General features: G+C 36.2%; 1 protein-coding gene across 5 annotated transcripts in view; it reads right to left on the bottom strand.

Annotated features, from left to right (window-relative positions):
• Positions 1 to 13,005, bottom strand: part of CLGN (calmegin) — a 45,124-nt gene that overhangs the window by 29,566 nt on the left and 2,553 nt on the right. For 4 of the 5 annotated variants that reach the window (XM_043485821.1, XM_043485837.1, XM_043485829.1 and 1 more), the window contains exon 2: positions 4,883 to 5,029. In XM_043485821.1, the coding sequence (XP_043341756.1) occupies positions 4,883 to 5,020 (138 nt within the window). In that variant the 5' untranslated portion in view covers positions 5,021 to 5,029. Of the gene's footprint in view, positions 1 to 4,882; positions 5,030 to 5,520; positions 5,668 to 13,005 lie in introns of those variants that run through there. The other variant, XM_043485814.1, reaches the window with a different exon arrangement.

The raw sequence follows: 13,005 nt of genomic DNA, 5'->3' as shown, positions 1-13,005 counted from the left end.
TTAATTAAGAACCTAGTATGGAATGCACATATAGGTAATAGAGATAGTACATAACATGGTCTCCTCAAAACTTTATATCCTACTGGTAATAAAATACAGAACATAAGAGATACATGATAGAAAAAAACACTACATGCAAACAGAATACACTGACTCCCTCTAACACAGGAGGAATGGGAGGAAGTACTTAGCCAAGGTCTCATAATGCAGTGGACATGGCCTTGAAAGGATTCTAACAGGTGACAGTATTTGGAGATAAAAATTATTAGAAGCAAAAGAAGTAGAATGATCATAAACATATAAGATGAAAAATTTGATAAGCACATAGGTTAGTTTAAAATTAATTCCTGGGCTTCCCTGGTGGCTCAGTGGTAAAGAATCTACCCGCCAATGCAGAAGACACAGGTTTGGTCCCTGATCTAGGAAGATCCCACACACCACATGTGAACCACAACTATTAAGCATGTGCTCTAGAGTCTTAGTGAAGGAGGAAATGGCAACCCACTCCAGCATACCTGCCTGGAAAATTCCATGGACAGAGGAGACTGGTGGGCTACAGTCCACGGGGTCACAAAGACACGACTGAGTGACTTTCACTTACTTCTAGAGCCTTAAAGCCACGACTGCTGAGCCTCTGTGCCTCAGTTACTGAAGCGCACGTGCCCTAGAGCCGTGATCCACAGCAAAAGAAGCCTCTATAATGAGAAAGCCACGCCCTGCAACTAGAGAAGAGCCTGCGTAGCAATGCAGACCCAACTTTCACTGTCCTTACCCTTCCCTAATAGCATACTTTCTAGTTAAGGGAGGAAAATCAGTAATTAAACAAAATCCCAGATGCTTCTATAGGGTCAAGATTCTGCTACCCAAATTGCCCATCTCCTATGAAGTTTACTGAATTACAACTTTACTGTTCTCTATATTTTTATGCATTGGCAAAAATGGGCCAATATACTTTATTCATACTTTACCATATCTAGAATTTTCGTGCTATAAAATTAGAAGCATCAAAAATTGTTTTCTCCCATTTCTTACCATCTTTTCAAATCATCATCAAATATAGTTAGGAGTCATGGGCTTTCCTGGTAGCTCAGCGGGTAAAGAATTGCCTTGCAATGCAGGAGACCTTGCTTCAATTCCTGAGCCGGGAAGTTCCCCTGGAGAAGGGATAGGCTACCCACTCCAGTATTCTTGGGCTTCCCTGGAGGCTCAGATGGTACAGAATCCATCTGCAATGTGGGAGACCTGGGTTCAATCCCTGGGTTGGGAAGATGCCCTGAAGGAGGGCATGGCAACCACCCCAGTATTCTTACCTGGAGAGCCCCATGGACAGAGGAGCCTGGTGGGCTACAGTCAATGGGGTCACAAAGAGTCGGACACGACTGAGTGACTAAGCACAGCGCATAGTTAAGAGTCGAAGGTATCTGGCAATTTCTTTAAAGTATTAACCTACCGAAACCCTCACAGTAGCTGTATCTTAAGTCAGCCATGAGCACTTTGATTATTACTTACTTTCTATGGATCACAGAGCCAGATTTTAAAGAAATTTAAATTTTTAAACTTAAAAATTTAAATGTTTTATAGTTTCTGGTCTTACATTTAGATCTTTAATCCATTTTGAGTTTATTTTTGTGTATGGTGTTAGAAAGTGTTCTAGTTTCATTCTTTTACAAGTGGTTGACCAGTTTTCCCAGCACCACTTGTTAAAGAGGTTGTCTTTTTTCCATTGTATATCCTTGCCTCCTTTGTCAAAGATAAGGTGTCCATAGGTCCGTGGATTTATCTCTGGGCTTTCTATTCTGTTCCATTGATCTATATTTCTGTTTTTGTGCCAGTACCATACTGTCTTGATGACTGTGGCTTTGTAGTAGAGTCTGAAGTCAGGCAGGTTGATTCCTCCAGTTCCATTCTTCTTTCTCAAGATTACTTTGGCTATTCGAGGTTTTTTTGTATTTCCATACAAATTGTGAAATTCTTTGGTCTAGTTCTGTGAAAAATACCGTTGGTAACTTGATAGGGATTGCATTGAATCTATAGATTGCTTTAGGTAGAATAGCCATTTTGACAATATTGATTCTTCCAATCCATGAACACGGTATGTTTCTCCATCTGTTTGTGTCCTCTTTGATTTCTTTCATCAGTGTTTTATAGTTTTCTATGTATAGGTCTTTGTTTCTTTAGGTAGATATACTCCTAAGTATTTTATTCTTTTTGTTGCAATGGTGAATGGTATTGTTTCCTTAATTTCTCTTTCTGTTTTTTCATTGTTAGTATATAGGAATGCAAGGGATTTCTGTGTGTTAATTTTATATCCTGCAACTTTACTATATTCATTGATTAGCTCTAGTAATTTTCTGGTAGAGTCTTTAGGGTTTTCTATGTAGAGGATCATGTCATCTGCAAACAGTGAGAGTTTCACTTCTTCTTTTCCTATCTGGATTCCTTTTACTTCTTTTTCTGCTCTGATTGCTGTGGCCAAAACTTCCAACACTATGTTGAATAGTAGTGGTGAGAGTGGGCACCCTTGTCTTGTTCCTGATTTCAGGGGAAATGCTTTCAATTTTTCACCATTGAGGGTGATGCTTGCTGTGGGTTTGTCATATATAGCTTTTATTATGTTGAGGTATGTTCCTTCTATTCCTGCTTTTTGGAGAGTTTTAATCATAAATGAGTGTTGAATTTTGTCAAAGGCTTTCTCTGCATCTATTGAGATAATCATATGGTTTTTATCTTTCAATTTGTTAATGTGGTGTATTACATTGATTGATTTGCGGATATTAAAGAATCCTTGCATTCCTGGGATAAAGCCCACTTGGTCATGGTGTATGATTTTTTTAATATGTTGTTGGATTCTGTTTGCTAGAATTTTGTTAAGGATTTTTGCATCTATGTTCATCAGTGATATTGGCCTGTAGTTTTCTTTTTTTGTGGCATCTTTGTCTGGTTTGGAATTAGGGTGATGGTGGCCTCATAGAATGAGTTTGGAAGCTTACCTTCATCTGCAATTTTCTGGAAGAGTTTGAGTAAGATAGGTGTTAGCTCTTCTCTAAATTTTTGGTAGAATTCAGCTGTGAAGCCATCTAGTCCTGGGCTTTTGTTTGCTGGAAAATTTTTGATTACAGTTTCGATTTCCTTGCTTGTGATGGGTCTGTTAAGATCTTCTATTTCTTCCTGGTTCAGTTTTGGAAAGTTATACTTTTCTAAGAATTTGTCCATTTCATCCAAGTTGTCCATTTTATTGGCATAGAGCTGCTGGTAGTAGTCTCTTATGATCCTTTGTATTTCAGTGTTGTCTGTTGTGATCTCTCCATTTTCATTTCTAATTTTGTTAATTTGGTTCTTCTCTCTTTGTTTCTTAATGAGTCTTGCTAATGGCTTGTCAATTTTGTTTATTTTTTCAAAAAAAAACCAGCTTTTCATCGCAGCACTGTTTATAATAGCCAGGACATGGAAGCAACCTAGATGCCCATCAGCAGATGAATGGATAAGGAAGCTGTGGTACATATACACCATGGAATATTACTCAGCGTTAAAAAGAATTCATTTGAATCAGTTCTAATGAGATGGATGAAACTGGAGCCCCTTATACAGAGTGAAGTGAGCCAGAAGATTAAAGAAACATTACAGCAATACTACATATATATGGAATTTTTGAAAGATGGTAACGATAACCCATATATGCAAAAACAGAAAAGAGACACAGAAATACAGAAAACAGACTTTGAACTCTGTGGGAGAATGTGAGGGTGGGATATTCAAAAGAACAGCATGTATACTATCTATGGTGAAACAGATCACCAGCCCAGGTGGGATGCATGAGACAAGTGCTCGGGCCTGGTGCACTGGGAAGACCCAGAGGAATCGGGTGGAGAGGGAGGTGGGAGGGGGGATCGGGATGGGGAATACGTGTAAATCTATGGCTGATTCATATCAATGTATGACAGAAAATAAATAAATAAATAAATAAAATTTAAAAAAAAATTTAAATGTTTAAGTTTGAAGCTTGTGGAGCTTCAAACTTAACAGGAGAAAGAATATTCACCTTGAACAGCTAAACAACACATGCAGTTGCAAATTAAAAAAAAAAACTCTAAAAAGAGATTTATAACAACTTGGCCGATTCCTGTTGATGTATGGCAATAACCATCACAATACTGAAAAGTAATTATTCTCCAATTAAAATAAATAAATTCATTAAAAAAAACTATGTATTATTCTTCTCAATCCTTTAAACAGCAGCCAGCAGAACATAATTAGTATTTTCTTACCAAAAATATTTCTGAAAAAATTTTGATTGTCCCAATATTAGATATGAATATTCCTCAGTGTGAAAGTTCTTATGGATTGTCAGAGTACACAAAAACCTCTAAAAACTTTTCCAGACTCCTGTCAGTCACCACCTCAAAACACACATCTTCATGCTGAGACCGAAACAGTGGGAGCCTTACTAAATAAATGCCTATTTCATCATCACTCTCCTTTCGAACCCATCCTCCTATTCAGCATTTCTTTCCTCAGAAAAATAAAGAAACACCATTTTCTCTACTTTTAGAAGAACTGAAAATTACTACCTTTTCTTTTATCTGAAAAGGGTTTAAGTATTTAGCCCTCTTTAGCTAGTGATGAACTCCAAGTTTGATCATAAAAATCTTTCCCATATTTATCTGGTAATAAAACTGTGCTAGATGCCATGCACAAATTTCTGTAGCACATGGGCACCCTAAAAAACACAGCAACAAATGGTTGGAAAAAGGCAATGGTTTTTTTTTTTTTCTATTTATTTAGAAACTAAAGGCTATTCCAATTGAAAGGAATCCTAAGAAATTAGTTAGCCCTATGTATCATGTAAAGGAATAATGGATAGCTTGGTTCTCAATAACCTTACCTCTGAGGAGAGTTCATTTTCATCAGTCTCTTCTGAATTTTCATCAAAGTCTTCCATCTCAACACTATCATCCATAAATTCTGCATTAATTGAGATGAAAAGAAGACCCAAACATAGCCGAAAGCCTTGGAAACGCATACTGATTATCTGTAAAAGTGACAGTAATCAGTAAAAATAAAACAACATCATGAAAAATAAGTGTAAGTATACTTACCAAGAAATAAGTTCTCCTTTAATACCTCTTACTAGGATGGCTTTTAAAACTTACCAAACTTACTTAAATTATGCTTTCAACAAGTGATACTACAAACTTCAAAATCCCATGGGCATCTACAGCTGAAGGCCTGCCTTGAAAAGCAAAGAGCCAATGGCACAAACCTAAAGATACAGAAGTGACCACCAAACTCATGTTTTTTAAAAAAGGATTGTGATTCCTAAATGTTCGCTCAAGTTACTTTTTTATTATAATGTTGCTTAAGTGTATATAAACATACAATTGGACATTTTATAACTGTAAAGCCAAAATACATTTATATGTAAACACCAAAAAAAGAAAAATAATTTTACCACAACTGAAAGTGACAGCCTTTTACTGAAAACAAATTACAGCTGAAAATTCAAATAAATACAGGACTTACTGCAATGAGGTTGACTGCTGTGATGAAGTTCTTTTGCATTTACCATGCCTGTAACACTATGATGATTCAATTACATACATAACCACTTCTCCATTCAAAAGCTCCAAGACCTCTGTTCCTTATAAGATTCATTGAGATGAGTAGAAGACAAATATTACTTGACTGCCTCTTGGCAGAAATATGTAATTTACATAATTACACCCTCCTCTTTCCCACTAGCATGTTAAAAATTCAGGGTTTATTTCTTGGCACCAGTGGACTTTTAAACAAGTAAATATGAATAATGAAATTAGGAGATAGTCATTCAAATGATCCAGGGTATAGTTATATTACCATCAACATGAAAGAGTTTCTATTGAAAAAAAAGTATATTCTGAGAGAACTCTTAACTGCTGTAGAACATATTTATAGACCTACATGGGTCTGCCTAAGAAACACTGAATTTATGACACAGCACCCTACACCCACCAGAATGGCTAAACTCAAAGAGAGACAATAACAACAAGTGTTGGGAGGATGTGGACAAGTTGAAATCCTCATACATTGCTGGCAGGAATACAAAATGAGCTTGGAAAACAGTAGGGCAATTCTTCAAAACGGTGAAAATAGAATTACCTTATGATTCAGCAATTCTACTCTTCTACCCAAAAGAAATGAAAACAGATGTCCAAACAAAACCTTGGACTATAAATGCTTAATGATGATAGCCAAATAATGATAGCCAAAAAAGTGTAAACAACCCAAAAGTTCATCAACTGATGAATAGATAAACAAAATGTGGAATATTCACATTGGAAGATTATCTGACAATAAAACAGAATGGAGTACTGAAGTGTTACAAGACAGATGAATCTCAAAAACATTATGCTCAGTGAAAGAAGTCAGTCATAAAAAACCATATATTGTATGACCCCATTTAAATAGGCAAACCCATAGAATCAGAAAATAGATTAGTAACTGCCTAAGGAAAGGAGTGGGAAGAAAGGGTTAATTGGTACATGGCTTCTTTTGAGGGTAACAAAAGTGTTCTAAAATTGGAATATGGTAATGGTTGTGTAACTCTAAATATGTTAAAACTCACCGAACTGTACTCATTAAACAGGTCAACTTGTAGGTATGCAAATAATACATCAATAAAGCTGTGTTTTAAAAAAAGAAACATCAGACTATAAAAAGCATTCTTCCATTTTGGTTAGCTCAACTAAAGCTTTTTAATGAGAGTAAAACTCTACACGAATGTATGGGCCAGTTAGCTTTAGTTTCTTCTAAAGGCCACTGACTACAACTTTAAAGTTTACTTTGAAAATACATCTTAAAAAAAAAAACATAATATGAATATTCTATACTAAAAGATGTATTAATATCACCATTTTTATGGAAAAGAATACAAAAATGATGCATACTACTCATAATTAGAAGAGTGTAACTTCTCTAGAGTCATAAAAAAAGGTTAACTGAGATAGAAAGCAAATGTAAAGGGATCAATTTGAACTCAATAACAGGAAGCTATGGATTTTTAAAATTTTCACTTACTGGCACACAAATGAGTACAGTTGCAAACTGCTTATCAATTGTTAATAACCCTGAAAGCTTCATTGTTCTAAAAATTAAAGAGCTTTCCATGGCTTATACAATGTAGTAAAAAGTATTCTTGACACTATCAATAACATTTGAGTAAACAGAAATGCATAAAATAAATAACAGCAGTAATAATGAACATTAATATCATTTTAGCCCCATATCTTCTCCTTCAAAATGAATGCACACTTTAGTTTAATAATTAATTTGTTGAAAATACCATTTAAGTTATTACAGAGTATTGAGCAGAGTTCCCTGTGCTATACAGTAGATCCTTATTGGTTACCTATTTTAAATATAAACAGTGTCTACTGTTTGTTTTCTATATCACAGTTCTTTGTAACTTTCCTTCAGAACCAGTTGCCAAAGCTTCAGGAAAAAAATTTTAAAACCTTTATCTGGAAAGCTTGCTTCTTCTCTGAAGTTCTATGACTATAATCACTCATTTGCATAAAACAACTAGCTAATTTAATCTTTGCAGCCCAGGACATCACTATGAAAGACATTATTACTCCCAGTCTACATACGGAAAACTGAGAGGTTCAGAAACCTGATCAAATTCTCATAATTGCAAATGTGAGACAAGGTGAGAATCCAAAACCTTACATTATACCATGCTACTTCTTATATTAATCTTACCCCCACTGCATTATTATATGTTCCTTTTTCTAGCTTTGGGTTTTTCTAGTTCCTTAAGGTGTAAAGTTAGGTTGTTAATAAACAATCTTTCTTTTTTAATGTAAGTGTTTACAGCCATAAATTTCCTTAGCACTGTCTTCACTCTATACCATAAGCTTGAGTCTGCTTTCTTTTGTTTTTTTTTTGTTGTTGTTTCATTTATCTCAAGATCTTTTCCAATTTCCTTGTGATTTCTTTTTTGACCCTTTGGTTGTTTTAAAGTGTATTGTTTAATTTTCAAATATTTGTGGATTTTTTTTTCCTGCTTTCCCTCTGCTACTGATTTTGTTTCATCACAACGTAACTGGAAAAGATACTCTGAATCTTTTCCAGTTTAAACAAACTTTTAAAACTTTGTTAAGATTTCTTTTGTGGTATAACATATGGTCTATCCTAGAGAATATTCTGTGTGCACTTAAGAAAAATATGTATTTTCATCAATACTCATCAGGGATATTGGTCTGTAGTTTTCTCAGTGTCTTGATCTGCCTTTGCTATCAGGGTAAGGCCACCCTCATATAGTGAGTTTGGAAGTATTTCCTCCTGTTCAATTTTCTGGAAGAGTTTGAGGAAGACTGGCATTAATTTTTCTTTCTGCTATTGTTAGGTGAAGTGTTTTGTGTACATGTATTAAAGTCCAATTGCTCTGTAGCGTTAGCTGTCTTCTAATTTCTTACTGAACTATATGGTTGTCCTAAGATATACAGGATTAGTAAAGCAAGAATTTGTTTAGATGGTATAATACAGAACTTCTAGTGCAGATGCTATCCCCTTGCCCCCTTACAAATGTGCAAAATATAAAATCCCAGGGTTCTAAGCTTCCTGTGTATTCCTCACTTCATACAGGTTGTTGAAATCACAAAATATTTGTGAAGAAAGCAAGCAATGGAGAAGCACATCCATTTGCATGTATCTTTGACCTCATGTATGTTCTCTGCATTGCCTGCAGGCTGGTTCAATAACAAAGCGAAGTATAACTAACTCTGGCCAAGTATGAGATACTTGGGAGAGATTTCAGGCTGATCACCACTGATGTTTTCTTTTTTTCCCAGGAGACAAAACTATACTGTGTTTTTTCTAGAGTTAAGCATGACTCAGGTGAATGGAGTGAGATGAGACCCAGGAAAGCTAACTATGCAGTGACAGCCTGAGTATAAAGGCCTGGGAGCCAGGACAGCCAATGCTATAAACTCCAGTCTGAAAGCCAGCAGGCTCAAGACCCAAGCAGAGCCAGTGTTTCAGTTCAAGTCCAAGGGCAGGGAAAAAAACTGAAGTCCCAGCTCAGCCTGCTAGGCAAGAGGAAGTCCCTCTTCCTCACTGGAGTATCAGTTTTATTGTCCTATTCTGGCCTTCAACTGACTGGATAAGGCCACTCACCTAGGGGAAGAGCAATCTGCTTTACTCAGCCTACCATTCAAATGTTAATCTCATCCAAAAACACCCTCACAAACACACCTAAAATAATATTTGACCAAATATCTGGGTAGCCTGTGGTTCAGTCAAGCAGATACATACAATTAACTATCACAGCCATCTACTCCTTAGGACACCAGCAACCAGAAATTATGTTAGGCCCCTGGGATTTTTTAATTTACTATTCGAGCATTACCTTAACTAATACATACTGTTAACTGAAACTGGGTATATTTTTCTAAATCAGAAGGACTTAGAAACAATGAAAATATCTCAGGAAATGCAGCAAAAAGTGGGGAAAGAACCATAATAGCAGAAATAATAGTTGAAAATGCAACTTTCTAATGATTTAAGCAAATAACTACAGTGTTCCAAGAATTCTGGATCTGATCCTATAAAACTCAGAAACCACTGAAGATGTGAGAGTAGTGAAGTGATCAGAGCAGAAATCCAGGATATGTAAATATTGTTTGGTTTTAGTAGTTATAGAAAGAATAAACTGAATCTGCACTGGGCTCTTTTAAAACATAGCTACACACTAAAGTGGACTGAAGAGCATCATTTTCAAAATAATAGTTAAATAAACATTATAATGATACATTTATTTATTGAGGATTTATAGTACTTCTACATAGTTCCAAAATGAGGAAATTTGCAAAAACAAAAAACGTACAAAAATATAAGTTCACTGACAGCCAGAATTCTCTTTTCTGTATTCACAGTGCTAGCCAAAGAGCGCCAGTGCATGATAAACAGAGACATATTTATGTTCACAGAATGAATGAATGCAAAAATGACAGGAAAAAATGTTACAGGGGAAGATAAATAGATGTTACTAAGCAACCAACTAGAATGACTTTATTGTTGTAGCAGCCCTGCAACCATAAATTTGGCAAAAAGATTTCTAGGCAATTAGGGGAAGGCCAGAAATAAAATGAAGGAGTTTCACTGTCTATAAAAGTCTACAAGATCCTTGGAGGAAAAATCCTTTTTTAGAATTTAACTCCTAGAAAAATTCATGGGTTGAAACCTTATATACAGTAGATGTTTTAAACTATGGTTTTATGAGAGAGAAATGGTTACATCAACGCTTCCAACACTGGCCCTCTAAAGTCTTTTAGAACATTGTTAAAATGTAATACAAAGTATTCCTATAGATAAAGAAGATAGTAATTTAGAAATTTTGCAGTTGGGAGAATTAAACATATTATTCATTTCTATTCTACATCTATGAAGAAATACCTCATTGTGAGGTATTTCAGAATCTTGCTACAGACATCCTGCATTTTAATAAGTCAGTTCATAACTTTACTAGAAAAGATAGTAAAAAAAAAATTAGATGAAAAAAATCTGTTACCACGTCATAAAAATAAAACTAGACAAATTTTCACCAAAATTAAAGAGTATTCTTGGAATTATCTGGCCATGGTGCACATAGTTCACTTGGAAGCATCACAAATAAGGCGAAGAGAAAGATAATGCTGCTGCTAAGTCGCTTCAGTCGTGTCCGACTCTGTGTGTGACCCCACAGAAGGCAGCCCACCAGGCTCCTCTGTCCCTGGGATTCTCCAGGCAAGAATACTGGAGTGGGCTGATAGTGGCATCTTACAGAGGCAGCCTTTTTCCAAAGAAGCTGCAAGACTCCATTTGAAATGCAGCGACTTTCTCAAAGAAGCGAGCATGCTTCAGAATAAGTCACACCTGGGATTTATAAATATTGTAGTATCTAATATTTCCAGAAATTCAGTAGATAAAAAAATTCATCACTCATGAATTCATTTAACAAATACTATGGTTGTCAAATTATGTGTCAGGCATGATGTTAGAATTTACAATTAGAACTTACTGAACTTATAGAAATTAGCAAAACATATGGCCCCTGACTGCAAAGAGCTTATAGTTTGGGATGGAAAGCAGGTGCTAAATAACCCAGGTTTAACACATAGTAAATTGTGACAAGTGACTGACTAGTAAGGGATTTGTAAGAGTCGGTAATTGGGGAACTAAATTTGCATGGTGGAGGAAGTGTCAGAGAAAGCCTCCTTGAGAAAGCTACATTCAAACTGAGGTACAAAGGCCAGAAAGGACCGATTTCCCCAGGACATGGGCAAAGGAAGCGGCTCTCGAGAAAGGAACTGGAAAGAGAAGAGTGGGACAAGGAGAACAGGAAGTGCTGTTGGAGTACCTACGATTCAGGTATAATTAATTCCAATCCTTATAGCTACTCTCTGATGCCGGTACTGGTACCCCATCCTCCATAAGGAAAGCAAGACTCAGGAAGCAGCTTACTCAAGAATAGAGACTGCTACTAAATAGCAAAGGTTAAGACCCAAAGTTATAATAGGTATAGCTTCAAACTCTACATTCATTTCATTAAAGCTCTAAAGTTAGAAGGTTTAACTATTTAGCTTATTAAATGGCCTATAAATTGAGGCTCTAGGCCTATAAATACAAGGCTAAGTATTTTTTAAATATGTTCCATCCTTTAGACATCCATTCCAGTTTCTGTGGGCTTCATATTCTAAAAGCCATATTTTGATGTCTATGCAAACTATAATTTATACACACAAATCTAGTTAGTTGGTTAAATGGCCTCTAAAATCTTTCCAGCAAAGATTTTAAAGCAGCTTAAGGCTACAAAAAACAAAAACGAACAACTTTATAGTATTACCTTATATTTCTCTGAAACTTTAAAATTTTACAGTGTTCACACAAATTTCAGGATATTTAAGAAGACAGTTATGAAGCTCAAGGATAAACAGTAAGGCTTACTATTGGAACTATAATTATCACATGCTAGATAATGTAAATGTTTCTGGGTATCATCTTAATGAAAGCATCTAGAAAGAATGTCTTCATTAACTGTTAGCATTTTTAACCTCCCGCGGTAGCCACAACAATGACCACCCCCGCCCACCAAAGATGTCCACATCTTATTCCTTGGTTCCTGTGAATGTTACCTCACATGGCAGAGGAGGCTTCTCAGATGGAACTAAGGTTGTTATCTAGCTGACCTTAAAACAGATTACTTTGGATATGCATGTGGGCCCAATATAGTCACACAGGCCCTTAAAAGTGGAAGAGGAAGTCAGTGAGAACAGGCAGAAGAGATCTGAAGAGTGAGAGGAACTCCACCCACCAGAGAGATCTTGAAGATAGTGGAAGGAGGGGTCATGAGCCAAGAACTGTGAGTGGGCTCTAGAAGCTGAAAATCACAACCTTCAGCTGATAATCAACAAGGAAACAAGAACCTCAGTCCTACAACCAAAAGAAACTGAATTGTGTCATCAATCTGAATGAGCAAGGAAGAATCTTCCCAGAGCTGCTAATAAGGAATGCTGCCTTGTCAACACCTGATGTCAGCACAGTGAGACCTGGGTCAGACTTCTGACCTATAGAACTGTGAGAAAATAAATGTGCGGCATTAAGCTGCTAAGTTTGTGGTAATTTATTAGGACAACAATGAAAAACTAATACTTTTATTATTCCTGTACTTGATTCTAGCTTCTTTGAAACAGTTCCCATGAACCAAATCTTACTTTGTAAGTGCAACAGCTTTTTTCAGTCCTATTGCCTACTGCTGTCTCTCGACCTTGCTGACTGCTTCTTTGAAGCTCTCTCCTTCCTTGATTTCCATGATGCTATTCCTGAGTCTTGATTCTCTTCATCTTCTCTGCCACCTCTATGGGCTCTCTCTATCTCCTGTAAATGATGCTGTTCCTTCAGGTTCTGTCCCCAGGCTTTCTCCTTACATTTCATACTCTTGACCTCTACCTATAAAGACTAACTAAAGACTCCCAAGTGTTATCCACAGCA

The sequence above is a fragment of the Cervus canadensis genome, chromosome 1, assembly GCF_019320065.1.
Source record: "Cervus canadensis isolate Bull #8, Minnesota chromosome 1, ASM1932006v1, whole genome shotgun sequence".
In the NCBI taxonomy this organism is placed as follows: Eukaryota; Metazoa; Chordata; class Mammalia; order Artiodactyla; family Cervidae; genus Cervus; species Cervus canadensis.
This window is presented reverse-complemented; position numbering and strand designations above follow the sequence as displayed.